At 42.8% G+C, this 27518-nt stretch overlaps 1 protein-coding gene across 7 annotated transcripts; it reads right to left on the bottom strand.

Annotated features, from left to right (window-relative positions):
- Positions 1 to 163: 163 nt before the first annotated feature.
- Positions 164 to 27162, bottom strand: DAB2 (DAB adaptor protein 2). 7 transcript variants are annotated; one of them, XM_054185331.1, is made up of 17 exons: positions 26970 to 27162; positions 18046 to 18164; positions 17348 to 17474; positions 14208 to 14327; positions 12962 to 13101; positions 12130 to 12228; positions 11662 to 11793; positions 9803 to 9886; positions 9531 to 9554; positions 9210 to 9257; positions 8967 to 9029; positions 5990 to 6625; positions 5016 to 5169; positions 3891 to 4412; positions 3262 to 3353; positions 2357 to 2424; positions 164 to 1650 (listed from the first exon to the last, which is right to left on the bottom strand). In XM_054185331.1, the coding sequence occupies exons 4-16, from the start codon at positions 14299 to 14301 to the stop codon at positions 2362 to 2364; spliced, it is 2151 nt and encodes a 716-aa protein (XP_054041306.1). In that variant the 5' UTR covers positions 14302 to 14327; positions 17348 to 17474; positions 18046 to 18164; positions 26970 to 27162; the 3' UTR covers positions 164 to 1650; positions 2357 to 2361. The 7 variants fall into 7 exon arrangements, with proteins under 7 accessions (XP_054041306.1, XP_054041304.1, XP_054041303.1 ...); XM_054185329.1 differs by lacking the exon at positions 17348 to 17474; XM_054185328.1 differs by lacking the exons at positions 17348 to 17474; positions 18046 to 18164 and having other exon boundaries at positions 26970 to 27161.
- Positions 27163 to 27518: the final 356 nt, after the last annotated feature.

Below are 27518 nucleotides of genomic sequence, written 5' to 3'. Positions count from 1 at the left end.
ACAGGCCTGATGCAAGAAGCTACAGAAAGACTTAAGACCTTGCTATAAGACAGCTATAGTAAGAACCTGCAAGAAAACAATTCTTAGCATGCTCTGAACTCCTACTGTCAATTAGAACACAAGATTGAGTTATGGAGGACAGAATCAACAGCCACACTGATGGTTGGTTGGTATGAAGAGTTGCTGTGTTTAATGTCATTAGGTAACATCACTTGAGATACTACAGTTTTATATAACAGTGTAACATCCATAAGTTTCTACATTTCCAGTTTGAGACAAATACTTAAATTCATAGTTTTTTTAGTTTGGTTTTTTTTTTTTGCATTACAGAAAGTGCAAGAGAGGTTTCTATACAAGACTAATTGCAAGACTGTCTGAATTGGTACTCAGGATGTATTCAAGTTGACTTTCTTAGGTCTCCAGCAACTGCTTAGGCATTTGATTTAACAATATTATTTCAATTTTATACTTAGTATTAACAGAAAAACCTCTGACACATCAGACATCACCACTGGCCAACAATGGAGCTGTTACAGTCAGTTATAACCAACTGCTTAAAGGATCTGTTAGTAAAGAGGCTCTTTAGAAAAGGCATGGTTTTCAAGAGATGGAGGACTACCTCACATTAATGGCACAGAGGTGGTGCATCTGTTCACAAGGAATCTAGGCACGGAGTGAAGCCATGATTGTCTTTTTGCTTTTTTAACATACTGGACACATGCCACGCTACACCATGTAACAACTCAAACTGAGCGACATCAGAGACGTTCACTGAGATATATGCAAGAAGCCTATCTGCTTGTTCCATTTGTCTGCCAAACCACCTTAACAGAAGAGTAATCCTAGTAGTTTTCCCTCCCTGAAAAGAGCCGTATTAGCACCAAGACAACAGTTAGTGTCCATGACTACCTCAGTGTCCTGCAACAATTGTTTCAGCTTATCTGACCCTACAGTGTAGACCCCTAGTACTCAGGACTCCAGCAGTACTGTTACAGACCTCACAGTTAGTCCCTTTATTACACGTTTATGGCAGAATGATACTTTTACCTTTAGTTAAATAGACAAGTATTGGATGTTCTTTCCCCCACCATACAGTTTACATGTTTGTGGCTCAGAGACTAAGTCATACCTCCAGTCACCAATCAGAACTGAGTGGTGTCCACTTACCTTTACAACTGGCTGCTGTTGTGACAACAGGCAACTGACCGAGTTGTTTAAGGTGTGGAATCTTAGCTACTAGTTCCGTTCCCTTCTATCAATGCAACACTCCTTCCCTAGGTACATTCAGTTCCTATATTTTAGGACAGGAAGTGCTACAGAAAGAGGAATTGTGGTAACCATGTTTACAAGATGCATGACTTAGTGTTGCTAAGCTCTCCTGTGGAAGACTGCAAAGAACTAAAGTAAAGTTAATATCCCCAAATTTGAATTTGTGTCTCCAGCACCAGTCCAACTGTCCATTTTCTTTGCCCTGAATTATCGTCTTCACAGCATGTTCTTTGAGGGTTTGCGTTTCAATCCACCTGGACGTACTTTAGATTACAGACACCGTGGAATGGCAGCAAGAGTGGCAGACAGCAAAGTGAAACATGTAGAACAATCATGGTGAGAAGAGGTCCAGTTATTCCATTTGTCCTTTTCTGGTTATGCCTAGTATGATGAAGAGGACTTGGTGTTAGGTTCGCTATAAGATGTAGTTTTATTGCTTAAACTAGCTTACAGTCACTAAGAACAAAACTAAAGCAATAAATAGTAACATTTGTCTTCTGTTAGAAGCCAGACAGTATTTCAGGGGAAGACTTAGAGGTGTGACAGGGGAATAGATTTGCTAGTTTGACAGTTCATGTTCTCTAGTAAATGGTGTGAGAGTTTGGGTTACATTAGTTTCTAGTAACAAAAGCTCTCATAAAAGCCCCTATTCTGTTTTTACTCCAGTTCACCCAGAGTACATACCCACAATTATTTAGGGGATTAAACTTCAGAAAGCTGTATGGGGCATTGTGTGCTAACACTCTCCTAAAGAGCTACCTAGAGGAAATTAGTCAGCCCCTCTGAGTTTTGCACTACATATTTACTCATTAACTTTCCTCAAAGAAAGAAAATCTAGATCTCTTGTGGGCTTGACACTTAAGTCAATGGAAGAATCAAATCTTTATTTCTAAGAAAGTGAATCTGGCTAGGCTTAGCCAGAATGCAGCTATGTACATGTCTGAGTAGAGGTACCCCAGCAGAACTGTTCGCCATACTTCAGAGGAGCTTTAGATTAAGGTAGTGTAGTTTTTAGCCAGCTCTTTACCAAAGGTTTTCAGAATCAATTTTGAGAATAAAGTAGGCGTCTTATTAGTGAAATACTTACCTGATCTATGCAAATGGATTACCAAAAGGGTCACCAAAAGGACCAGAAGGTGGTTTCTGAGATTCCTTCTGTGGAAAGAGAGATCATAGGCTCTTAGTGGATTTCCAGGTTTCACCAGGTTTACTCTGCATGGTTGTATCGGCTAGTTCTTGTCGCAAACACCTTCTGGAAAGAATACTGCAGAGTCCCTACTAAATACACATCAACTGCACTGCTTTAACATGAGAAAAGGGCTTTAAAGCAGTGTCAGCAGTTATCCTAGTCTGAGGCAAGGTATCTTTCAGAAAAACCGTGTGTGCTTACTACACGCTCATTTGGAGCTAAGCCAGCATAGTCATGATGAGATCTGTTTCAGCCAAATGCTAGATATCTGAAGTCAGCATTCTGGAATTGATCCGGAGTTTCCACCAAGGACTTCAAGTGCTACATCCCAAATGGAGTGATGTGGTTAAGCTACTTCCTCCCCTGGGGGGTACTGAACATGGGAGCGTCCCATTTGTTCAGCAAGAGCTGCACAGTCCACAGTGCTCAGTCTACTCCACAGAAAGGTAAGCACAATCAAAGTGGAAGGCTTCCCCAGCTACATTATTTTTTACAGTCTTTTGTAGAAGCTCCCAATACTGAGGAACTTCCTGCTAGGGCTTGCAGCTTCAGGAACTGGTTATGGACCCCAGTCAAATGGAATCACACTTAGTTAGCTGTCTTACAAGAAATGCTCTCTGTTAGTTTAAATACCAGACTCAGACACGTAAGAAGTTTTGTTCCACAGCCTCTAAAGCAGAACTAAGCCAATGCTCAAACACAGGCATCTCTCTTTTTAAGAGGAAAGAAAATTTGGGTTTTTTGGGTTTGTATTTTTGTGGGGATGAGGGGGATTTTATTTTTTATTTTTTTTTACTACTTACAGATGAGACAGTGAAAAGGTCTGTTTTAGCTTGACTTTCAAACAGGCCATCAGCTGGCAGCACACTTTGTCGGGGAGCAGGCTTTGGTGGTTCTAAGGAAAAGAAAGTAAAGCTGTTAAGTGATTATAGCAGTACTCAGGTCTCCCTGTATAGCAACCAAAAGCTAAAGCCCAAGCTCACCTAATTAGACACACAACAAACCCACACATGGAATTACTTTTGAGTGACCTCAAAATTTTATCTCCTGCCTGTCGCTCACTACACTTAAGCTAGATAGGACTTCTAACATTGTACATGCCTCATTTACCTCATTCTAGTCAACTAGTTTAGGCACTAGGTGTCAGTGTTTGGCCACTGACATCGATCAATTCTGTAACATTATTATGGGAGACAGTCCTTCAACCCTCTGTTTCAGTAACTATTAAATCTAACTTAGTTCTACCAGAAGAGTAGTGATCAGCCATCCCAATCCCTGAGCAGCTATCCAAGCAGAAGAAAAAAAAAAAGAAAAGAGATTTTCCCAGTCATTTTGGCAGACAGCTTACTAACTTCTGTGTCATCATGATCTGTACTATCTTGAGGAATGCCTACTTTACTACTAAAATAATTGCTGAAAGCTCCAGAAGCACCTGAAAGGCTTTGCTGCTCTCCTCTCCTTGCTGGTACTGCAGGTGGCTTTGTCAGCTGGAAGTCTTTGAACATTTCCTTGACATCCTTCATCTCTTTATCACCAAGTGGATCCAGGGCAATAAAAGCATCACTTTCTTTCTTGGATAGCTCCTTCTGAGGCGCAGCTCTAGGTGGTGGCTGAGGTGGGCTAGTTGTTGTTGACACAGAGGACAGTACAGATGGTGTCTGAGCTGGTAGTGTTGAAGATGGGAACACACTACTCTGGAAAGGATTTGCAGCACCGGATGGCTGTGCCCATGAACTAGATGAAACTTGTGCTGGCTGTGCCCAGAGACCAGAGGACTGAGTGGCTGCTGGACTAAAAGATGCAGGCTGGTTCCAGCTTGGCACTGCATGACTACCAAAGGCTTGAGTAAATCCTTGAGGCTGAGCAGGCACCATAGACCCAGGAAAGACTGATGCAGCCTGAGTGAAGACAGGTGCCTGTGCATTCCATGGTGATGGGGTTACTGGCAAGCCACCTGGGGGAAGATTGTTATTACACAGCACTTCAGTGGTCTGAAGGAAGACCTTAAGCAAGAGTGTATCAATTCCACTTAGGGTACCAGCAAAACATTTTTCATGTACTGTTTGCAAACATCTGTTTATTTACACTCAAAAATCAAGTCATTTGGTGTGTGGGGGTAGGTGGATGGGATAAAAGGGGGTTATCATTTTTTGCATTGCTCCATTTCAATCCTGGAAGAACAGAATGGAGGTTAATATAAGAGGAGGAACATAGTCCTAGCACAGAAGTGACAGATTTATTTGCGATACAGTCATTTCTGTGTAAATGATTATTAAGACTGCAGCAGTGTTACCCTAGCCCTTCAAGTTGTGCTTGGCTCACTTGAACCTTGTGTACCCAAAGGAGCAATCTGCTGTCAAAGTTTAAGCAAAAAACTTTAAGCGAGAAACCCTGTTCTAGTTAAGGAAGCAGAGTTTAGGCCTCTATTCACAGAGCTTAATAGTTTAGGGCAAACAGCACATGAATTAAAGGGCATGAAGTAAAAGAAAATCAAACACCTGTTTTGATGTTAGCAGATATCTTAGACTAGAGCAAGACCTTCACTTTGTGAACTAACCTAGACAAACCAATGGAGGTGCTGTGGTAGGATTTGTTTTGAAGAGATCCAGTGCCCTAGTTGGCAGAGGTCCTGTCTGTGCCACTGAGGTCAAACCAAGGGACTCTGTAGTCGGCACAAAGAAGTCGGAGCTAAATAAGTCATTCGATGAAGTCTAGAGAGAGAAAAAAAAAAGCTTTTGAGATGGCATGGCAGAACACATGCTAGCATGATCAAGACTCCCTAACTCCAGAGCTATAAGCTTTTATTTCAGCTACAGCAGAGCGGGGAGCTTTGATGTATCCTTTAGAGACCAAGTATGAGAGTGTCAAACTTCACCATTTTTTTCAGGCTTACAGAGATGCATGGCATTAAGTAGGTATCATATATAGCAGTCACAAGTCAACAGCAGAAGAATAAGACTTAAAGTCACTGAATTATTTGCTGTCATAACGACCTCCCCTCTGTCCCCCACCCCGCTAAACGTTCCTCCTCGGCCTGCAGCGACCCCTGGAGTTTTGGCAAGGTTAGCAAGAGTTTTGCATCGTTTGAGTGCAAGACAAATGCAGCTGACCCCAAGACATCCCGTGTCTAATCAGGCAAGTCATTGAGATTGACCTCAGTAGCACGTACGGAGAAACTACATAGATTTCTGCAAGCAAGTCCTAGTACTTCATTACTATCATAACAGCTTCTGGCATTCTATCAAGTGTCAATATATGATGTAGCAGCATACTTACCAGCCCTTTACAGAAGTATGGCAGCATTAAAGAAGAGAGCATATAATTTAGTCACCATAGCTACTATGAAGCATTCACAAATATTAGAATTTACCATGGCTGCAGAGAGGTTAGGGTGAGCATGGCAAGTAGAGAAGTACATGTGTTGCAAGCTGTTTAGCCATTTACACAGTATGAAGAAAGAAAACCTTCCTTTACTCAGCTTCCCTAAATAAGAGCATGCATAACACCACTAATTACTTGAACATTGTTCACCTTGACAGACCTCCTTCCTCTTCCTGGCTTCGTACTTTGTGGTGGTGGGCTAATTGTTATAGACTCATGTGACATTAGCTGGACATTGCTTTCAGAATCCAGCTTTACTCCGTTCTGCAGAGGTACTCCTGTGGAAGGACCTTCCGCAAACAGGTTTGATGGGACTTTAAGAAAGCCATTCTGTTCTTTTTCTGGTACCCCATTTGGAGTTCCTGTTGCAGGTGACTTACTCTCAGGTGGCCACTGGCTTGTTAGTGCTTCTTGTTTGCCAGTTCTGTTAGAAATCTGGTCAAACTCTTTACCAAAGTAGTCGACATCATTGTTTGGAGCACCATTACCCACTGGTGTCAAGGTACTCAGACTTTCCTTCTTCTGATCAGCAGATTTTAGAGAATCAAGTGATGTTGGTGCAGATTTGTCGGGCTGTGTGAAAGGGTCATCACTGAAAGGGTCTGGATTAGGTGTAGGAAAGAAGCTGAGATTGGTAGAGAGAGAACTCTCAGGCAAGAAGGGTGGCTGTGGCTTTGGTTGTGGAAGAGAAGTTGTGATACCATTCGAGAAGAGATCCTCTTTTGTAAAAGCCTGTTTTGTCTCAATTTCAGAATTTAGATCCACTAACAGAATCTCTTTAGCTTCCTATTTGTTCAGAAAGAAAAATAAAATTAGTTTTATGTAGGACTCGCTGCATAGTACACAAGCTCTAGAAAAACAGCTGCAAAAGGAGAGATCCTAGTATTCAATACATTATACAAATAAGTATTCAGCATCACAGTGAAGTTGCACCAGAGCTTCATCTTATAGGTAATTAAAGCACGCATTACAGCCGTGGTCAAATAACAGCTACTTAGTTTCAGAACTCAATGCTAAAAGCACCTGTTTTAAGATCCCTTAAGTTAAATATCAGGTGCTTGTTCTATAGCCTAGAGACTGCAGAGTCATGAGGCACTAATTACACCTAGGCTTTCACTTCAGTCAAGAACCCCTGTTTCAGTTCCAGTCCTTTGTTTTGACAAGTTGTGAAATCACACTGCCTTAGCGTGACTTCAAGTTGTAGTCTCAGCTTAGGAGCAAGACTGGAGAGCTATTTGCCAGTGGAAGATGTTAACATGCCACCTCTCCAACAAGCAGGCAGTAGAAGGGTAACACTTGGTCACTAGCTAGATTGACAGCACCAGTTTTATCTTGGCTGATGGTGGCTTACAGTGCCAGAATAACCCAGTAGGATTTTTGGGATCATACTGAGCTATGGCACAGTTTATGCAGAGTTTTGTGGAGTTACGCCACATCTTGAGCTAGGGCTACTCATCTAGAATGGCCAGGAGTCCACTCTGAGGGACTTACTTAAGGATTCACTTCCCCATAAAACAAGCTTCAGCTTTAAAAGTCTTTAGCAGACTTTCTGTAATAGTTCTCATAGCAGCAGAGGCATGTACTGCTAGCACGCATTTCTAAGACATCTGACTAGAGAGGGGGCCCATGCATACCTCATGAAATTCAACAAGGCCAAGTGTAAGATCTTGCACCTGGGTCAGGGCAATTCCAAACGTGGATACAGGCTGACCAACAAGTGGATTGAAAGCAGCCATGTGGCTAAGCACCTGGGGGTGTTGGTGGATGGAAAACTGAATATCAGCCAGCAATATGCACTCACGGCCCAGAAAGCAGATCGCATCCTGGGCTGCATTCAGAGAAATGTGGCCAGCAGGTTGAATGAGGTGATTTTCCCCCCTCTCCTGTCCTCATGTCAGATGGGAAAGAGTTAATTTTCTTTCTAGTAATTGCTGTCAAAGGAACATCAATAATACCTATTGTTTTTAGTTGTTGCTAAGTGATAGTTACACTATTCAAGGACTTTTTTCAGCTTTCCATAGATGAACAGACAGAATGATGCAATGGCCAATGAAATATTCCATACCATAGATGTTATGCTCAATATATAAGTGGGGGTTAGCCAGGGGGCAGGAATCCACCATCATTGCTTCAGACAGTGCCAATTCACCAGGCAGTGAGAGTGACCTGGTGTTGTTATTTTTCCTTTTCTGTTATTGTTTCTATTAACCTGTATTTATCTCAGCCCACGAGGGGTTTTTTCCCTCCCTTTCCTTCCTTTCCCCCCCCCACCCTCCCCCCATTTTTAGTGGGGGAAGAGGGGGAAGGTGAGCAAGTGGCTGCAGGTTCTACTTGCTGGCTGGGGTTAAACAACAGCAACTCTTGAGACCCCACCTGGAGTACTGTGTTCAGCTCTGTGGCATCCAGCGTAAGAAAGACACAGACCTGCTTGAGTAGTTCCAGAGGAGGGACACAAAGATGATTGGGGGCTGGAGCACCTCCCCTGTGAGGACAGGCTGAGATAGCTGGGGTTATTTAGCATAAAGAGAAGAGAAGGCTCCAGGGAAACCTGGTAGAAGCCTTCCAGTAACTACAGAGCCTACAGGAAAGATGGGGAGGGACTCTTTATCAGGGATTGTAGCGATAGGACAAGGGGTAATGTTTTTAAACTGAAAGAGGGTAGATTTAGATTAGATATTAGGAAGGAATTCTTTACTGTGAGGGTGGTGAGGCACTGGAACAAGTTGCCCAGGGAAATTGTGGATGCCCCATCCCTGGAAGTGTTCAAGACCAGGTTGGGCAGGGCTCTAAGCACTCTGGTCTAGTGGGAGGTGTCCCTGCCCATGTCAGAGATTTGGAACTAGATGTTTTCAAGGTTCCTTCCACCCCAAAACACTCTGTGACTAACAATATAGGATTATCTCTGTCATGCAGTCTGCAGTGAAATCTGTTGGGTAAGAATGACATTAGCTACTCTAGTTAGTAAGAAGTTACTATTACATCCCTAAGACACTAGTACAACAGTAGCTAGACAGATGGCCCAGTGAAACCAGAAACCAGGACTAACAGGGTAAAAACAGATCTTATTGCTAGGACTAAGTTTGGTCTCAAAGCAAGAACCATAATAGATAGTCTAGACTGTACTCACTGTGGGACTGCTTATATCAGGAGGAGTTGACATATCCCCAAACAAGTCCATTTGGTCAGCTCCCTTGAAGACAGAAACATTGAAGGAATTGGTATCTGTTAGAATTCTTGTAAGAGCAAGAATCACTTATTATGCAAATATATTGTAAACACACCTATAAATACTGCATTTTCCACACAACGGGGAGACAGTCAGTTATGAACTGCTTTTGACATCAGCATAAAGTTCCAAAATTTAACCTACCAGTTTCATTTTGTCAGCTTTATCAGCAAGTAGTGCTTTGCTACCATTCTGTAATAGATGGATAACAGTGTCAGCAATAATCAGAATATCAGAACTTGCCTTAAGCAAGGGACTTGCAGGCTTCAAAGAGCAAGTGGTGGAAGGACTTAAGTATGAGGGAGATCACTACTCAGTACTAGCTCTGTAGGCCCATTTTAATCCCATTTCAATGTAATTGGGATCTTACATTGCCTCCGTAATGCTGGCAGTGTAAACAAATTCAAAACTAGTTGTGTTGCAGCAGCATGCCTAATCAATTGAGGCTCAGTTGGAGCGACTTACCTCAGTCTTACTTGCTTCTTCACTCTAAAGAAGAAAACAAGGCTTTTAGTACCTAGTCATCATGCAGAATATCCAAAGGCTCTCACTTTGGAGAGCATACCAGATCTAGGAGGCAATCAAACTGCTGTTTCAACTACCAGCTGATAGCTTCAAGTGATCCTGGATTTAGACAGACCTCAGTATCAAGTCTTACATGAGCCCAAAAGCCAAGCCAAAGCTGAAGCAAGCTTTATTTCTATGCAGACTGATGCAGTTTCGGTAGTCTTACTCACTTTTTTCTTGTCGTCTTCTTCCTTCTTCTTCATATTATATATTAGTTGGAATAGGTCCTTAAGATCAACAACTAGAGGCTCAGCCTGAAAAAGAATGCAGATTTTAGGCCATATAGTACTTCACAGCTTGCTTCAGTAGAAGTCCAGGGAGCAGCAAGACAAAATTCCCTAAATGGTGAACAGTAAGGTTGAGATAACAGGAAAAGCAAGAGTTTAAAGGACTGTCTAGTCTCCAACACAACAGAGCTTGTGCAGAATACAAGGGTAATGGGGCAAAACCAGCTTGGAACTGTTGTTAATACCATGGAGAAAGTGGCTGTATTTGTGCTAAGCCTGCTATGTTTTTGCTAAAAAGCTTGTAGTGCAGTATTTCCTAAGTGCATGGCAAGTCCTAATCAAGTTTGCCCAAAAGTGCAAAGTTTATCTAAGCTCTGTGGTAGTCTCATGAGAGGAAAAACATTTTGCATCCATCTGTTTTCTACCAACGCCAACACTGAACCTGGAGAAAGCTTCTGTAGCTAATACTACATTTATTTTAAACTGGATGCAAATAGTATATCAGTGAGGCAGGCATAACATAAGATGATCATCACCTCAAATGTGCAGAACAGATACCACTTAAAGCTGACATCTGTATCAGGATGAAAATTTCACATGAATTAGAAAGGCACAGGACTCCCTGCACACCCATTAATGAGGATGTTTGAGTGGGTGCTGACATGGTGGCAGGTTCAGCTGTACTGATTTGGAACCCTTACTTGAGGCACGTAGAGCTGTGTCAGTGTCTAGAGTAGGACCAAGTCCCTCTGTTCAGCCACTAGCTTTTTCTCAAGCAGATAATCTGTTGAACAGATCTCACTGTTTACGTCTGAGCATCATCCTCCTAACCAAGGGTTTTAAACATGCAACTGCAGGAAAAGCCATTTCAAGAGTTATCAATTTCGACACACAGTATAGCTGCAACAGTCTAGATCTGCAGAAGACCTTACTTTTCAGCTAGACAAGTTTGTGTTAAAAACAACTGTCAGCAAGTCAAGACTTGTCTACAACTTGGCTAAGTTCACAGGCTGGCAAGCAGCACCCTATGGTGAAAAGCTCCGAGAGAACAGGCTCAACTCCAGAGCACACACTGAAGGCTTTTGTACTTAACCTGTGATTCCACTGAAGCCAATACAACACAGGACCCTGATAAACTAATAAACCAGGCTTAGGAGAGGGTGTTACAGCTGCTACTACAGTAGTAGTGTGCTCCAACAAGGAGCCCCTCAGTCCCGCCTCTAGCGGGTCTGAAACTGCCCACAGGTTCTCCATGAGGGCAGACAGGGATGTGTATGAAGAAGTTACTACCTTTGAAATGTTGGCTTGTCAAGTCATAGTGACTATTAAAAGACATTATAAGACAAGCTAATAAATTATAAGTATCTAACTTAAGTTCAGGGAATTTAGAAATCTGCATAATACTCTGCAATAGTTCCAAGTAGCTTGTTTCCAATGTTGCTTATGTACGTATTCTCTTCAGAGACAAACCCTGCGGATAGGATTTCTGCATGGGGAAACTTATCACAGAAGGATCAGAATTCGTCCCAGAAGTAACTCTAGGAGGACCAGACCTGCCATTCACTGGCCCCAGAAACACTATTGCAATTGAATAAGTCTGTTTTCACTGCTGCACAAGACAAAGCATCACCAGAACTAGACTAGCAGAGTTCTAACATCATTCCTGTTAATGCTACGTGAAGCTCTGGCTATTCAACTCAAGAATATAAGACTACCAGCAAAACACGACATCCTTGTCACATGCTAAGTGTTTATACAACAGCATTACTCATAGCAAGTGGAAAAGGGTGCCTGATCCATACCTGTTGTGCTGTTTTTATGGCAAAAAATTGGTGCTGGCCTTCTCCCCCACAAATATAGCCAAAGGCACGGTTGTCTGTTACATCACGAGCAATAAAGGAGATTTTATTTACTGGATGCTCATGCTCTATGACCTAGAATTGGGAAAAAAAGAAACAACACCCTATTGGTTTAAATTGCTGGAGACATGATAGCAGCTCTTCTCTGTAGTTAGAATCATTGAGACTGTTAGAAGGCTTCAGTTCAAGACTCAGACTTATCAGCCTTTGACTAACCGCAATAGGATGTAGCTATCTTTCTGGCAGGAGGCTTCAGCATTACAACCCATTTCAGAAGCCAATTTTTATATGTGGGAGGGGTGGAGGTATGTGTGCAATGCCACTAATGAATCCAGTTCAGATTGGTCTAACGTCCAAGCACCTCACTTGCTTTAAGAATCACATTAAGCGATTAAGTCATATCTTACTTACCCCAGTTTTCTCATCTATTATCTTGATGCCAGAGAGGGAGATGTTCACCCAGATCTTCTGTTTGTGTTGACCCTGGGAACGGGCTGCCACAGCCATTCCCTGAAGAAGGTGAATGTCAAGAGTATTGATGAGACATCTGTTAGATTGAGCTTTAATTTGTTTCCTTACGTTCCTCTTAAGCCTATGGCTGTAACTGTACTAGTGCTCATCTAGTTATTCCTATGCAACTGTACAGTTAGAGCAGCATTCCTCTTGGAACATATGCCTGACTAGCTTTGAAGCAATACCTCAAAACTAGATTGTCTTTCCTCTGTAAGTGTTTTGGAGCTTTAAAACTTTTTATCTTAGTTCACAAAACTGCTGCAATAGCAGCATCTTTACCAGTTTTCCTGGCCTGATTGAAGCTATATATGAGTGTCCTGCACTCCAGAAGAAATCATCTTTGCTGCTACAAGGTCTCAATTATTCTTTGGCCTATCTCTTGGTGTCACTGTTACCACAGGATGCCACCTTGAACTTTGATTTCAGTGTTAAATTGCACAGAGTTCCCCCTTCCCCCTCCAAACCCCAATGTCACTATTTGTGATCAAGTTCATACTATTATCATCCCTACTGGATGCCTACAAGAGACCCAAAGGAACGTATTCCCAAGCTATTAGAGAAACACTGCCCTTTGAACTGCTTTAGAAGTAATAACAGCACCATCCTAGATGGATATTACTGTTATTACTATGTTACCATTAAGCAGTATTTGAAGTTGTGCCAAATTGACTACTGATCTACTTTCTAAACGGCACCCAGTTGTTCCTTACATAGCAGCTCAAGCCCTTACCTTCAGCTTCATCATTGAATCCTGACTCATTTTGTCTCCTCTTGCCTCTGGGACATCATCAATGCCAATCAGTTTACCTTTGTATCTTACACCATCACCTTTGAATCTAGCCAAGAGAGATTCATCTGTCTTTTCTGGCCCTGGAAACAGAGAAAAGGTTGTGCTTTTTTGAGAGAGAAATGTTTATGTCATGGCTTTGAGATCTTTTAAAAAAATATACCATATAAGTCCGTACTAAAAAACTGTCCCTTGAGTATAGCTGACTAACAATCCTTAGTCTTTCCAGTACTGTGTGCACTGCAAGATAGTCACTCCTTTAAGGTCACACTGCTCTTGCAGAATTTGTCCTCCGTTCGGAGAGTGTTGCCCAGTGCTTAATATCTGGGGACTTCACAAAATTGTTTGCCACATAAAAGATCGAAATATTTATGGGCAACATACAAGTGCGCATAAGTACTAGGCAAAAACACCAAGCAGAAATAGTACTTTCCATGGCCATACAGGATGTTCAATAAGCCCTTCAGATGTTAGCCCTTAGTTCTGGTGCAGTCAGCTCTCTTCTTGGTGTGCAAGAATCTCCCAGTTCTGTGCTAGAACTTTCTATCAGCACCATAATTTCTACAAGTAGTCCTGGTACCCCATCCCAGCAATCACTTGGGATTTTAGCTGTATTTGCTGTTTCTGCTGTTCTCACTACTTCTTAGGGCTGCTTGGTTTTCTTCTCTGCATGCTAAACATACTCTGAGCACATACCTAGGTATGTATTTGTGTAGAAGGTAATTATACTTTCATGACTTAATCCATAAAAAAAGAAGTTTATTATCTGATCTACAATAATTCTCATGAAATGGGTTCTCTAGCTTCTCTGGACTAGAATCTGTACCTGTGTCAAGCACATCACTTTCTCTCTGAGTTAGGGGAGGAAGCAAGTTCAGGTTCAGACTGCCAGCTACCAGGACGGTCCTGGGTCTGGTCATCTCTTCATCAGGCTTTAACTTCTCTGGACTTTTGGGGACTTGTCAGGCTTAGCAAATGAGTCACTTAACAAGTGGAACTGAGAGCTTTAGAGCTTAAAGCTAGAAAAAAGCCTACCTCTAGTTAGATTTATTTTTTTTACTCACTCTTTCAGCCAGCTTGAAACATCAGAGTTATTTTAACTATGCTGTGAGTGACCTTAGTACTAAGAAAGTGCAAAAGATTAAGGGCACTAACTAAGGGAAGTGTTCAAGAGTTAAGAATTTCTTACCTTTCTTTTTTTCCTTCTTGGAAGGTTGTGCTTTTGCTGGAGCCTGTTGCTCAGGCTGGGTGTTGATAGCAGTAGTTTCAGCTTCAGTAGACATGATGAGATGGTGGTCAGCTCTGCTTGCTGTAGGTTTTAAAAATTCAAATAACAGTAAGTAGGCAGATTGATATTTTACCCTGAAGAATAAATATTATTAGACCTGTTAGTCCAGTTTCGTTCGTCTGAATGCTGAAGCCCTCTAAGGCCTGAAAGTTTTAGTGGTGATCATGTAGAAAGTCTGACTCACTGTCTGTTCATCTCAGACTACACAGAGTATCAAGTTATGTCCGCTAGGTGATGAACTCTTACCTTGGTAATACCTAATCAGTAGATCACACTGACCTACATCCACAGGCTGTACTTGCATCACCCCGTTTTAATCTGTCAACCTTTAGCTTTTTACCCTTTAAAGCTATTTATAGAACCTCCGATATTTTGCTATATTCTCCTTCAGCACTGCCAGCTGCATCTTTGTAGTAGGATAGGGGAGAATGCAAGAAATGTTTGCAAAGATGTCTTCCAAACACCCATGAAGATGACACCAGAACACCCAAAAGAGGCCACTAGATCTTATTCTTGTGTCTATAACTGGCAGAAGTCTGAGGTTATACCACCCAACAGGTAAAAGCAAATAAATTCCTTAGGCTGCAGACAGTCTGTTCCAGGAAAACACAACAAAACAAAGCCCAAAACCCCACGCTCTTAACAGTAATCAAGCAAGCTCACGTTTTTCAAAAAGAAACCCCTGCAAGTTAACAGCAACTATGAACTAGTATGACTTAACTTTATGCCCTGAGACCTTTTTGCTTCTGAGATATAACACACATTAGAAAAATAGTCTGTAGTCACCATGTTTTGTTAATACACAACCAAAGCATTGATTCATTCTTACCAAACAGAGGGACTCATATTGTCTTTATGGAGTTCTGAAGGTCACCTATACCCAGCCAGAAAGGACTGGACATTCACTTCTGCTACAGAAACTATTCCATGAATCTTCTGTCTGGGGTATTGCAGCAGCTTCAGTTAGTGCCTTCAATTTTAGGGTGACAAATGAAGCCAAGAGATTGTTTAGATGATTAAGTAGCTGGGTTAACCTCTACTAGTAATTTCCCCTATATCCAGGCAAGCAGCCACAGACCAAGCCACCCCTTTTATCCAGCACACATTTGAGACATACTATGTACCCAGAAACAAGTGCTGAAGCATTACATAGCCTCTAGCATTAGAAGTTTGTAATTCTCAATAGCCTATTCCTCGTTTGCCTTAGTTACACCTAATGCTTTATCCACTACTTGGGAATTACTTTCAAGGTTCTGCTCTCACTCCTGCCTTCCCCCTCTTCCCTCAATTCATTACTAAATCAATAGCTACAGACTGATTCATCCAGCTTGTCACTTATAGAGTAATGGATGTCAATGCTTAACTGCTTCCTAACCTAGAAAGAACACAAGATCCTAGGACTTTAAGAGAGAATTTAATCTCCATTTCCATTTAGCCAGGAGGGATGCCTTCAGGGACCTAGCTGTTAATATATGCAAAGTTAGATCTAGCTGCTTACTAGATGGTTTGTGAATTGCATTTAGCATTGCTCAAGTAAATCAGAGATAAAAATGCTCATATGGGAAAGATCTCTGGCAGCTATACCCATTCTGCTCTGTAAGCAAACAATGTGGCCACAGCTAGGGAACACCTGATGCAAGGGAACAAAGGTGTCACTGTGAAAACTTCAAGTGATTCTGAGTAGAAACAGATGTTAGAGGAAGAGTTGATATAGCAGGCCATGGTTATTTAGGAAGTGTTATCACCTGAAGACTGGCTTGTGTGCCCATTCAGACAAAGAGGCAAAAAGAAAAGCTATTACAGTCAGCAGGGACTTTGCAGGCTACTTGCACCAGTACTAAAAAGGAGCATGCCAATTAAAAAAAAATAAAAATAATATCACACACATTAAACAGGTAAAACAAAGACAGCTGAATTCTCCTCTAAAACTAAACTAGCTTGCCTGCTGGTATACTTTTGGATGGAGATAGTCTTTAGACTTCAGCATGATGAGCCTCTCTCTAGATTTATCAAGGCCTTAAGAAACAGAGAGGAAGGAAAGACAGAGCTAAGGCTGAATCATTAGTTAACCACCCACCCACATCTGGAAGGTTACTATTTAGAGAACAGAAGGAAAAGGCCTGGAGAAAACAGAGCTAAGATTTGCTCTCTAGGAGCTGAGTCATAGCTTTAGGACATTCTGCCCAGCTCCATGCTGGAAGAAGAAATAACATCCCCAAGGCACTAAGTCCTGCCTGTCCGTGATTCTGCTTCCCCAATTTAATTGGTAAAGCTACACCCAGCTCTGCTGTTATACAACCACAGTAAGTGTCTCATTCTGAAGCAAAGAGGCAATAACAAGCAAATAACTAGGGAGGAGTAAATATGCACAAGCAAGAACCTTATTTTGGCAACTGTAAAGTGGTAGCAATCCAGATGAGCAGTTGCCATCTTTAAACTCTAGTCATGCATCCATTATTGCCATCTGCCTCCATCCTGTGGAAGCCAGACCACTTATTTGCATACAGCCAGACAGCACAAAACCCCAAGGTGGAGGAAGATGGGCAGGGATACACACAAGTCTGGCTGAACCCTTGCAAATAGTCCCTGGGTTACTGTGGAGAAGCACATTCTCAGCATTAGCAATGCAAGTTAATGTTAGTGAGGGCTTTCTGGCAAGTTTACTCTCCTATCTGAGGACTGTCACAGCTAATCTCATCTGGTGGGAGTTCACAATACATGGCAGTTTTTTTATCAGACCTTTGGAGAACTCAACGTCTTGGAGAATCATACCTCAGGAGCAAGAGAAACAAAATTAAGAATGCAAAGATAGACAAGGGCTGCCTTAATACATATTCATACTTTAAATAATTACTTCTTGACATCTTAGTTAAGCCACAAGACTAGCATAAGGTTGCCTCAGGCTTTACCTTAAAATTTCACTGGGGTGAGGAGCAACATTATGTAGCTTGAACTAGCAGTAATCCAGCCTGCTTGCGGTACGAGTCTCAGCCACAACTAAATTTGGATGATATGCTTTGTCACACTTAAATTCAGCTTACCTTAATGGCAAGTGCTGGTGTGCTCTACATGCAAGTAACTAGAATTAAATTAAAATCTTCTCTTTGTAGGTCTTGCTCGGAGGCTTCCTGTCACAGTGCTCAGTCCCTTAGTATTTGCTTACCCAGCCTGCAGGAGTAAGGCAACCAGAGACTAGAATGGAATTACACTTGAATTCCAAGTTCATCTGAAACGAGCCAGCCAGCAGTGTGGCAAGGTTGGAGATGCATGTGCTTTTATGCAAGGACAGTCATGCCGTCAGTTATACTGGCATAGTGAAGAACAAGATCATTCCCACAGCAACTATGTCAGCAGACCGTTAAGTGATGACTTTTGGATCTTCTCCACGTAGATAAGTCAATTGCTATTGCCACAACCTAATTACTAGCTATGCAATTGAATGTCTCATTTTAACTCCTATGCTAAAAGCACTATTTCAAAAGTCTTAGACTGCAGATTTATGGATGTTGCTACCCTGTGAGAAGCACCCCAACTCTTGCCTGTGTCAGTAGATAAAGGCCATATTTTGCTCACCCTCTTTTCAATTTACTCCAGAAAGGGCTAGTTCAGAGACCACTAATAGTGTCTTCCTTCTTTCGCATAGAGACTATCCTGTGAAGAGCGAGTGCTGATCACTCCTTAGGGAAAGGCCATTTCAGGCCCTCAACACGCAGGCCTTGAAGTACGAGCAGTTACCTACTGTCTCAAGTCAGGCAGTTCTCCTTTCAAGCATTGTACTTCATTTCCACACATCTGCCCTGGGAAAGTCGGTCTTAAGACTTTGGGCATACCATGCTTTTGGTGTCTTCTCTGTACTGCCTACAAGGAGAGCTGTTGTTAGTGACAAGTCATCCTTGAAATACCTGTTTCTCAGCAAGACTTGAAGCACACGCCAAACAGTTTTGTTGAGCAACACTGTTTCCCTTAAGAGATGCTTTCACAATTATCCCATATTTCAGCAACGGGTGGCAACATGGTAGCTACCCTTAATGGTTATGTTTTTGTCCTGTGCACAGGGGATTGAGAATCTTCGTTATGGCTGTGGCCTGTCATGGGATTTAAATACCAGACACTAATCCTCACCCGACAGGCAGGCTTCTTCCCCTCAGCAGACAAAGAGAATTGCCTTTGTTGATGAAAACTTGTCTGAGAAGAGTTTAGGGACATTGAAAGAGTCAAAGGCGAGGCAGATAAACTAAACATCTGCTTAGCAGTCTAATACTCTGTCCTTTTCACAGCCTGTGCACCTTCTTTGTCTCTTGATACTGCAAGTGCGTGATTCAGCTTAGAGTTATTGCTTGTAAATATTAACCTCAAATTATAATCTGAGAGGCCAGGAGAGGACAAGAGAAGCTTTTACTGCCAAGTGCAATATAGCCTGTTAGGATGAAGTAGTAACCGGAAGCACAGCAGTAGTTCAAGTGCTGACCATGCTTCCAAGGCAGGTTGTTCCCTCACATGTGCCTTCTTAAAGAGTTTGCCAAGTTCTTCCGATTAGAAAGTTGGATCAGGACCTGCACAGTGTATCCTTAGAAATATCTCTAGCCATCAAGTTCCTGACAGAGAGCTGTGTTCAGAAGGCTGGTAACAGGCTGTCCACCTGAGTGAACTGAAGACTTCAGTTTTGCAGTCTGAGGAAACAGACAAAAGGCTAACAGCGATACATACAATGACTAGCAAGTGTCAGAGCTGTAAAGCCATGTACATTTACTAATAATGAACTATCTTGACTAGCGGCATTCCACCCACATTAGAAGTATAATAGTGCACTTGTGTGCGCCCTTGTATAACTGACTGACATTTGCATCTTAACAAATTCTCGTATGCCTAACTGAGTATCACATTTTCTGCCTAGTTCCTACTGCAATGGTAGTGCCCTAAGTAGCCTTGAGAAGCACTAGGTGTGCATTAATAAATCAGAAACACATGAATGTGCTGTTCAGACTTTTGCCTTTTAAACAGGGTCATTCATGCTGAGGAGTCAAATAAAATATCATCTTAAGTATTTTGTTTCGTTACTAGAACACCCATTGCTCTAGCATCTGACAGTGTCTAAGAGTTCAAGTTGAATAAACCTTCTGTAACTTGACACAAGATTACTACAATTTAGGTGGAAAATTCCAGTTGCTTGTTCTGATCCAAGCACTACCATCAGTTTGTTTCCTCTATTAAAACAGTTGAATTAGTCTGTTAGGAAGCAACACAGCCAGTAACTAATATACCTGAAAGATAGTAGCTTTACCTACACATAGGTTAAACCTCCTATGTATTGTTCACACGTAAATAACAAGTACCTGCTTGAAGGCAAGTGGTGGAAGAGAGTTCATAGGCAGATTGGGAACTGTTCCCCTCTGGTTTACGCCATGTGTAGAATGCAAGAGCAGCATTATTTGCTAGAAAGATGACTGAATACAAGCTCCTATACTGCTAAGTCTAACCCAAGCCCTTGTGTTTAGTCTTGTAAGAGAGACAACTGAAAAGGACATTGAACTGCCTTGCCTGACAAGTGAAGCTATCTGTCATTCCCTCAATCAGTAAAGTCTAGATTAGCAGCCTGGTCTAATGGGAGGTGTCCCTGCCCATGGCAGAGGGGTTGGAACTAGATGATCTTTAAGGTCCCTTCCAGCCCAAACCATTGTGTGATTCTGTGTGTGATGCCCCCACCACTCAGTTTCTTTTGTGATTCCTTGATAGCAGAGAAACCAAGACCAGTGTTTTCAACCTTAGTTCAAAAAACCTGTTTAACTGTCTTGTTTAGGCTGTAGGTAGTTGGAAACATGATTTATGGTTAAGAAATCATTTGATTAGTATCATGGCCTCAGTTAAGCCATGGCCTGTTAGTCAGAATATTTCCAGACCAACAGGATTTTACTTTAGGGAACTTCTTTCATGCAACTTGCTTTACACACTGTTTGATGTTCTGACCTCTCACCTAAGAAATGGTTCAATAGTTTGTGAGGTATTAAGGCAGACTTATGCCAAGGGCTTCCTCTGACAAGAGGAATACCCTTTAGGAATAAACTACAACCATACTTACATATTGCAGGATATGGCACATAGTCCAGGCATTTTGATCATTACAACCAGTAATGAGAAACAGGGAAGGGTGACATTCATCTACTTAGTGGGACAAAAGTGTGGTAATGGACACATCAGGGAATACCTCCTTCACGCTGCTACCTTCCCCTAGTTATCAATGGCAAAGCAGATGAAGATCTTAGTACTCCCATTAGTCATGTCAGATACAGATGTTGGCAGGTACCGTTGCTGGTGCTGGATCATGCCTGTGAAGCTACACAGAAGTCTTACCATTTCAGTCAGTTTGCCAACTGCTATTTCATCAGTTGAACAGAACAGTCTGTTCTCATCATATCAGTGCAGTCTCCTCTGAGCTGTTTGGTTTTTAGCAAGAATGTAGAAATTCAAACTAAGTTCCTGAAAGTGTTTTCTGCACACCTGAATCACAGCCAAGTGAACATCACTAAGTTAACAGCTGGAACTGAACAGGTCACTCCGTTCACATGGTGCAATTGGAACAGTACCTTTTTCCTATTGTACTATGCTTTTGAACACATAACTTCTGATGAGATAATTAGTTACTTTTCAACCCAGCTACCACACTAGCTCTATTTTGAATTTTTCTTCCACTTGCCATGGAAATAAATACAGCTGTTGCAGGAATATTAGAACAGAGGGCTCAGGAAAAGTCACGACCAGTTTACACAAGCTGTACCTGACTAAGAAGTATTGCCCTCTGTTTACTTTAAGGGAAGAAAGTGAAATGCTTTTCATGAGCTAGTGCTATCTGGTTCCCTGAAGACGACATCTCAAGCTGAAGGGAACCAGCATTGTCATGGTGTGTTTGATAGTTATTCTTCAGCCAGGAACTTCAGTATCCAATGGTAAAGTCCAGACACCTAGCTGGTCCATCTCAAATTATGATTTGTTCCAGGAATAACACAGCATTTTGCAACAAGTCTTGGTAGCAACCTTTCCAACATCTGTTCAGCATCTAGCATTCCAACCTATTAGTTCACTTCTTAGATTAAGAAACGCCTTCACTCCTAGTACTAGTAATACCGGCATCTGAATTCCAGATTCTTCTTTTAGAAAGAGATTGACAGATATCCCCGTATGCTCTTTCCTGATAGCTATTCAGGTGGTAGTACAGGCTTATTATTAGTTTACATACTTCGATTATCTAAAAGAACTTTCTTCTTATCAGTCTTTCAGAAACACAGCATCCTTTGCAGCATACTAAGAGGCCACCCCTCTGTATCACTCTACCCACCTTCCAGTGCTGCAGCCTCATAAGTTAGTGGCCCCTGAGCAGAGTTCAGTTGTCTGTTCCAGCAATTGCTCAGGAAAGTGTCAACTGCCTTCTCACAGGATGAGGAATCCCAAGCAGTATGCCTACAGTGATCTTCTGTCAATACTACTTATTGACACTCACTGCATATACCAAGCAATATGGAAGCAAAGCAGTTGTTAATCAAGGCAGCTAGTGTTTACTCAGATGCAAACTATTCTGAACTAGACAACAGCTCAAACACTTCATTTCCAACTGTAGTCCTAACACCCTCTTGCCTAGAAGGACTGTTTCTGATCCTCTTGGTAGTTAGCGTAGTGAAGGACTCTTTCCAATAATCATGCTTTTCACCCCCTTGCTCAGAGCAGGAGCTTGACACATATTGAAGCTGTTATCATAGGTTATTTCAGCTGCATGCTGTTAACTGTCCAGTGCTGGCAGAGTTATCCCTCTTTACAGTTTGGGTGTGTGCAAGCTGTACTGAGAGATATTGCATATGTTCTGTATAGCCTGTGCTGAACTGTAAGTGCTCTGTACCTGTTCACAAATGTATCTCTATGAGCAACAGGATTTTGCTGTATTATTCTTGTGTTCACCCAACCTAAAATGATGTAGTCATGGCCACAGTGTCAAGTACTGTAGTTTGCTTACCCAGTCTGATGATCCCATGAGCAGCCAAAACCCTATCCTTACACAATAATTTCAGCAGTATTTGAAAAACCCTCTACCTAGCCCCCAGCTACCGTGCCACTCCTTGACATAAACTGTTGTAGCAGCCATTGTCGCAAGAGTCACTCCATACAGTCTCTTGTAACAGATACAAGTTACATTCATGATGTGTTATTAGAAGACAGATGAAAATTCTGTTTGCACCTTATGAGGGCAGGCTCTTCTATAGCCATTTCAGTCCTCAGGTATTGTGAGGCATACTGCTTAATGCAAGGATTACTCTTGCCTTCAAGATTAGTCATTACCAAGGGCCCCAGCTCTCCCTCGTATATACAACAAGAAAGGCAATGAATAACTAAGACAGACACACATCTAAAGAGGTGATACAGAGAGATCTATACCAGAGTAAAAGAGGATTAACCAGGAATTTCAGAGCTACGCTACAGCTCCTTCATTAGCTATCCTACTAAACAACTAGTAAAGTTTCACAAATGACGACTCTGCAGGAAGTTTCCCTATTGGTAATTGTAGTTACACATGTTTGTGATGTACATTAGAGCAAGTTTACATTATTGCTCCTAAATCCAGAGTCTAAAGTAATCCTGATGAGGCTGTCTAAGATTCTATCTGTATGACGGTCTTGATATCATGTTATGCAGATGCCCCCAACCATCAGAGGCATGCAAGGACAAGTGTCAGCCTTCAGTCCTGCTCTAGAGTTTAAGCCCCATCAGCCAGGTTAACAGCTGTTTGCAAATAGATCTGCTATTCAAGCTACTACAAAACTCGTTCTTACTCGTATAGTACCCCCCAGTTCTTACTCGTATAGTACCCCCCTTAAAGCAGAAGTCACCCTGTTCTGAGAGAGCACAAGTGATGTTTGTAAGGTAGACACAGACATTGCAATATGAACACTGCATCCCTAGTGTTCGCAACTTGTCTCATCCCTTCCTAGGAAGAAAATAACATCCATAGGCGTTTTAGCCATAGGGCAAGGGTATGAGAGTTCTATAGGAGGAGACTTGCTGTTGTGTAATGTATGAGCATTAAGAGTTGAGTACACTTTGCTGGAGGAGACATTTCCTAGTTGAAATTGTCAGGAAGCCTCCTGACTGCCAAGGTAAAGGTCTATTATCCTGTCTCTCAGACCTACTTGTTCTGTTCAAGAGATAATCCTCATCAAGTATTTCACCTCTCATCTTATTGCTTAAGGATGCAACATGAACTAACAAAGCAGCAGGAAATTCGGCTCCAAGGCCAATAGCCTGTCCTTAACTGGACCTGTAACATCCAAGCTTTGAGATTTAAGGTGACATGCACCAGGTATGAAGCTTTATTAGAAGTTTATAAGAAAAAGAAATCCCACAGGTAGCTGTGAGTAAAGGTCTGCAGGACATTTCATCCAAGACACTTCATCCTCAAGCACTCCGTAGCATATGCAAGGCACATCCTTTCAGGAGGGGGGTGGAACTGAAATGGTCTATGCCCCCTACCACCAGGACTGACAAGAGTTAGATGGGAAAAGATGCTTTGTTCAGCACTCAGCTGCCCAGCTTGTATAAACAAGCTAATCCTGTTGGAACTGGTACCTCTTGTCTATTGACTAGGCCTGCCACTATGCTTCAGCCAGCTTCTTTATAACCCTGAGACCCTTGAACCCAGATACAGCCTCAAAACCAGTTTTCTAAAGTCAGTTTGTTTTGTCACTTATGGTACATAGACCTTATTCTATTTGATCCTTCTAATACAACCCAAAGTTGTATTTCTGTGGAGCCCGTGCTAAGGTAGAGGAGTAGTGGCTCCTGCCTGTGTTTCAGAGCAGAAGCTTATTAAGACCTCTTAGCATTCCTCCTCCCCTACCCACAAGGCAGAGTTTTGATTCTACTAATAATCCTTTATTTTACAGACAAGATCTAGATTTTTCTCTAAAATCCTTGCAGACTACAAGTTACCTCCATGCTATCTCTTAATTTCTTTTGACAGAATCTAGCCAGCAAGCAGGATTTGCACCATCAGTACTGTTTCCAGAGCAAGCTGGCTTTCTCTGGATATGGAATTTATTGCTTCATTGTCCAAGCAAATTCATGCTTCTGTAGTGCTCACATATTGCTAGTCTTGCTGAATAAAGTCCACAAACATTCCCAAGAACTGGGTTAACCCAGCAGGTCACAAATGTCCTAGAAGTATAAAGTTCACCAGGAGAGAAGAACATCAATAGGAGAGAAAAATCTTAGTTTCCGCAGCAATATTCAGTGACTACAGTATATTATGCTCTTTTGTTTACTTCATACCTCAAGCTATGTTTTTTATCCTAAACATCCTGTCCAAACATCAGCCCTCGATTCCCCCTTCCTTGTCACTAGGTACATTGATTTGCTTTCCCACAGAGGCAAAAAACTAAGAACTTCTTTTGCCACCCTTTGTGTATATTATATTCACCTGTTTAGAGTGCTTCTTTCCATAGCTGCTTGTGAAGTAAAGGCAAGAAGTATATCCACAGCAGCTAGTGGTCTGCAGTGTCCAATAATAGGGTTATGCAGGCACTTTGACAAGCAAGACTCTTCTCAATGAGAAGGTGGGTTGTGTACTGCAGAGGTAGAGAGATACTTAGAAGCATAGCAGAAGGCACATGTTAGAGCGAATAACCATCTCTACCTTCACAAAAGGAAACATGCAGAGTCTTTGGCATTTGGCCCATCCTTCCAACCTCTGGTGCTCAGCTAATAGCTTTGTTTGAAGTAAGAGCACAAGAGATGAGAAGTATCATAAGTCACAGGACTATTAGAGTAGCACTCACTGTTCTCCTGTCTGCTGCGACAAACACACAAGACCCTCTTAGATTGCCCTTAAAAGAACCATCTCTTCCTTTATTTAAGACTTGGAGTACCTTTAAGACATGGAGTACCTGGTATTCACTCCATTTTACCCTGAACCCCTGTTCTGATGGTTCACCTGACATTCATTTAGCATTAACAGTCTTCTTATGTCTACAACTCCGTTCTCCTCCTCCAAAAGCAAACTCTGGTGAGTTACTATTAATAGAAATTTCTGCTTTAGACTTGACGATGTCCTCAGACCATTCAGAGGTTTTTGGAAACCTGATTATATATACCTCAAGAACCATTATGCTGGATGCAACTGCAGTGATTCTTTGAACAGACATGATGGATAACTCCCTCAGACAATCCCCCTTCTCAACAGAAAAGATTTTCTTTGGATTCTGATTCACCTCTCCAATTAGCCACCTGCTGCCTCACCCATCTCCTGGAAGGTCTGACTGGAAGCTGATCTGAAGGCCTGCTAGCATTGTAACTGCCTAACAGGTCACTATCAGACAAAAGGACAATATTTTCAATTTACCAGTGCCTTATAACTCTTCATCACCAGATAGAATATGTAGCTTCATAACTACTTTTCTCCAATTGAATCCAAACCTCTATTTTGCCTGCTACACAGGTGTTCTCATCCCTAAGCATAGTTATGCCTATTCCTTAGCATACAGTGGGCAAATCTAAGCTTACACGCTCTCAGATTTGCTTCACTTTGTGCAGCTTTGCTTATAGAAGTTACAGAAGACTTATGAGGAAAAAAACCTGTAGCATTTTAAGGCAAGCTACCTTCACTAAGAGGAGATTAAAGCAGTTTCTCTCCCCCACCCCACAAAAAAAAAAATATATTCAAGTTAATCCTACCTTACCACTGGCTTTGCATGCTTTCCTAGTAAGTGCTGAAGTAACTAACCTCAGTGTATCTGAGTGATAGGAGATCTGATATAGAAAAGGCCAGCTGTATTGACAACACCTGCATTTATCTTACTGCTAAGAGCTCAGGCCCTACTCCAACATAAGTGTCATCATGTGATGATCATTAGACTTTAAGTCTCACCAGCTGAGAAGTCAGTTTCTCTGACAAGGTGGAAGACTCATTCCAGAAAATCCTGGACATCTTTAACTACCCATTTACCACAGACACATTAGCATCCTGAGATTCACCAGCAGACAGAGGGGTACCCAGCAAGGATGCTCTGTCCAAGAAAACAAAACAAAAGCCCATCCCTGCTTCACAGCATCCCAACCCTTTCCTCCTCACTGCTACTACAGAGATTCTTTCATATCAGTTATTTATGTGAAATTTAGTGTTTATATACTTTTTTTTTCTTTAATTTCCCCCTCTCCACACACAAAAATGAAAACGCACGTTTATTTTGCTCTGTGCTCAAGCTCCCCGCGGCCCTGCCGGAGCGGGACGCCGGCGGCTTCCATCCCGTCTCAGCCGGGACGCGCTCCCCGCAGCCCTGCTCCCCTTCTGCGGGGCCGGGGCCGCCCCAGCCGCTGCCGGGCTCCCGGCCAGAGCCGCCGCCGCCACCTCGCCGGCTTCGTGCGGTGGAACGCGGCCCCGCCGCCGCTGTCTGCCCGCGGCTGCGGGGAGATGCGAGCGGCCGAGTCCGGCGGAGCCACGGCCCGGCGGAACCTGCAGCAGCCCCGCTTTGTTAGCCCCCACCGCAGGCACACGCTGTCAGCTCCTCGGGGAAGAGCACCCCCCCCCCGCGGTGACAAGTCCGTTCTACCAACCTCCGCTCCCCCCCCCAGCCCCCGCTTCCCCCGGAGGCTTTGCAGGAGCCGAGCCCCGCTCGCAAAGCTACTTACGGGCTAGATCCGTGCCGCTCCGTGCATGATCCGGCGGCTGCTGCTGGTAGCCTGGCTGGGTCCGGGGGCCCGGTTAAATAATCGGTTGTACTCTCGCCTTCAGATTAGTTAGCCACTCACAGCGAGAGATATGGTTTTAATCAGATGCTGGCAGCTGAGGACTACCCAGGAATGTGCTATGATGTTTTTGCTGCTCGGTCCCGGCTACTCCCCCTCAACGTGTCGGTACTCAGAGGCTTAACCCCTTGCGAGCCGCCGCTCCGGCTCCCCGGGTTGGGGGGGGTGGTGGTGGGGTGCTGGGGGCCGCGACAGTCGCCTCCCGGGAGGGGGTCGGAGCCCCACGGAGGAGAGGCCGGGAGGGGAGTGAGGTGGGAGACCGGGGGACCCTGCGGGGGCGCCGAAACCTGTGGTGCCCACAGTTTGCAAGACACAGGTATTTATGCTTCTTTGGCAGCAGTGGGCCTGAAACGCTCTTCTAGAAAATGGGTCCCCGCATGTGTCTGTGTGAACGTGGGTGCGGCGGTGGTGTTAAAAAAATGCAAGTGCAAA

This window comes from Rissa tridactyla, chromosome Z (assembly GCF_028500815.1).
Source record: "Rissa tridactyla isolate bRisTri1 chromosome Z, bRisTri1.patW.cur.20221130, whole genome shotgun sequence".
Lineage (NCBI taxonomy): Eukaryota > Metazoa > Chordata > Aves > Charadriiformes > Laridae > Rissa > Rissa tridactyla.
The sequence above is the reverse complement of the archived record's forward strand: the minus strand, read 5'-3'. Positions and strand labels throughout refer to the sequence as shown.

Excerpts from the sequence above, each read along its gene's own strand:
- DAB2 (XM_054185331.1), bottom strand. The coding sequence starts at position 14,301 with ATGTCTACTGAAGCTGAAACTACTGCTATCAACACCCAGCCTGAGCAA. Across the intron at positions 11,794-12,129 it reads TAATAGATGAGAAAACTGGG|GTCATAGAGCATGAGCATCC; the intron begins GTAAGTAAGATA and ends TCCCAATTCTAG. Across the intron at positions 4,413-5,015 it reads ACCTCCATTGGTTTGTCTAG|GTGGCTTGCCAGTAACCCCA; the intron begins GTTAGTTCACAA and ends ATCTTCCCCCAG.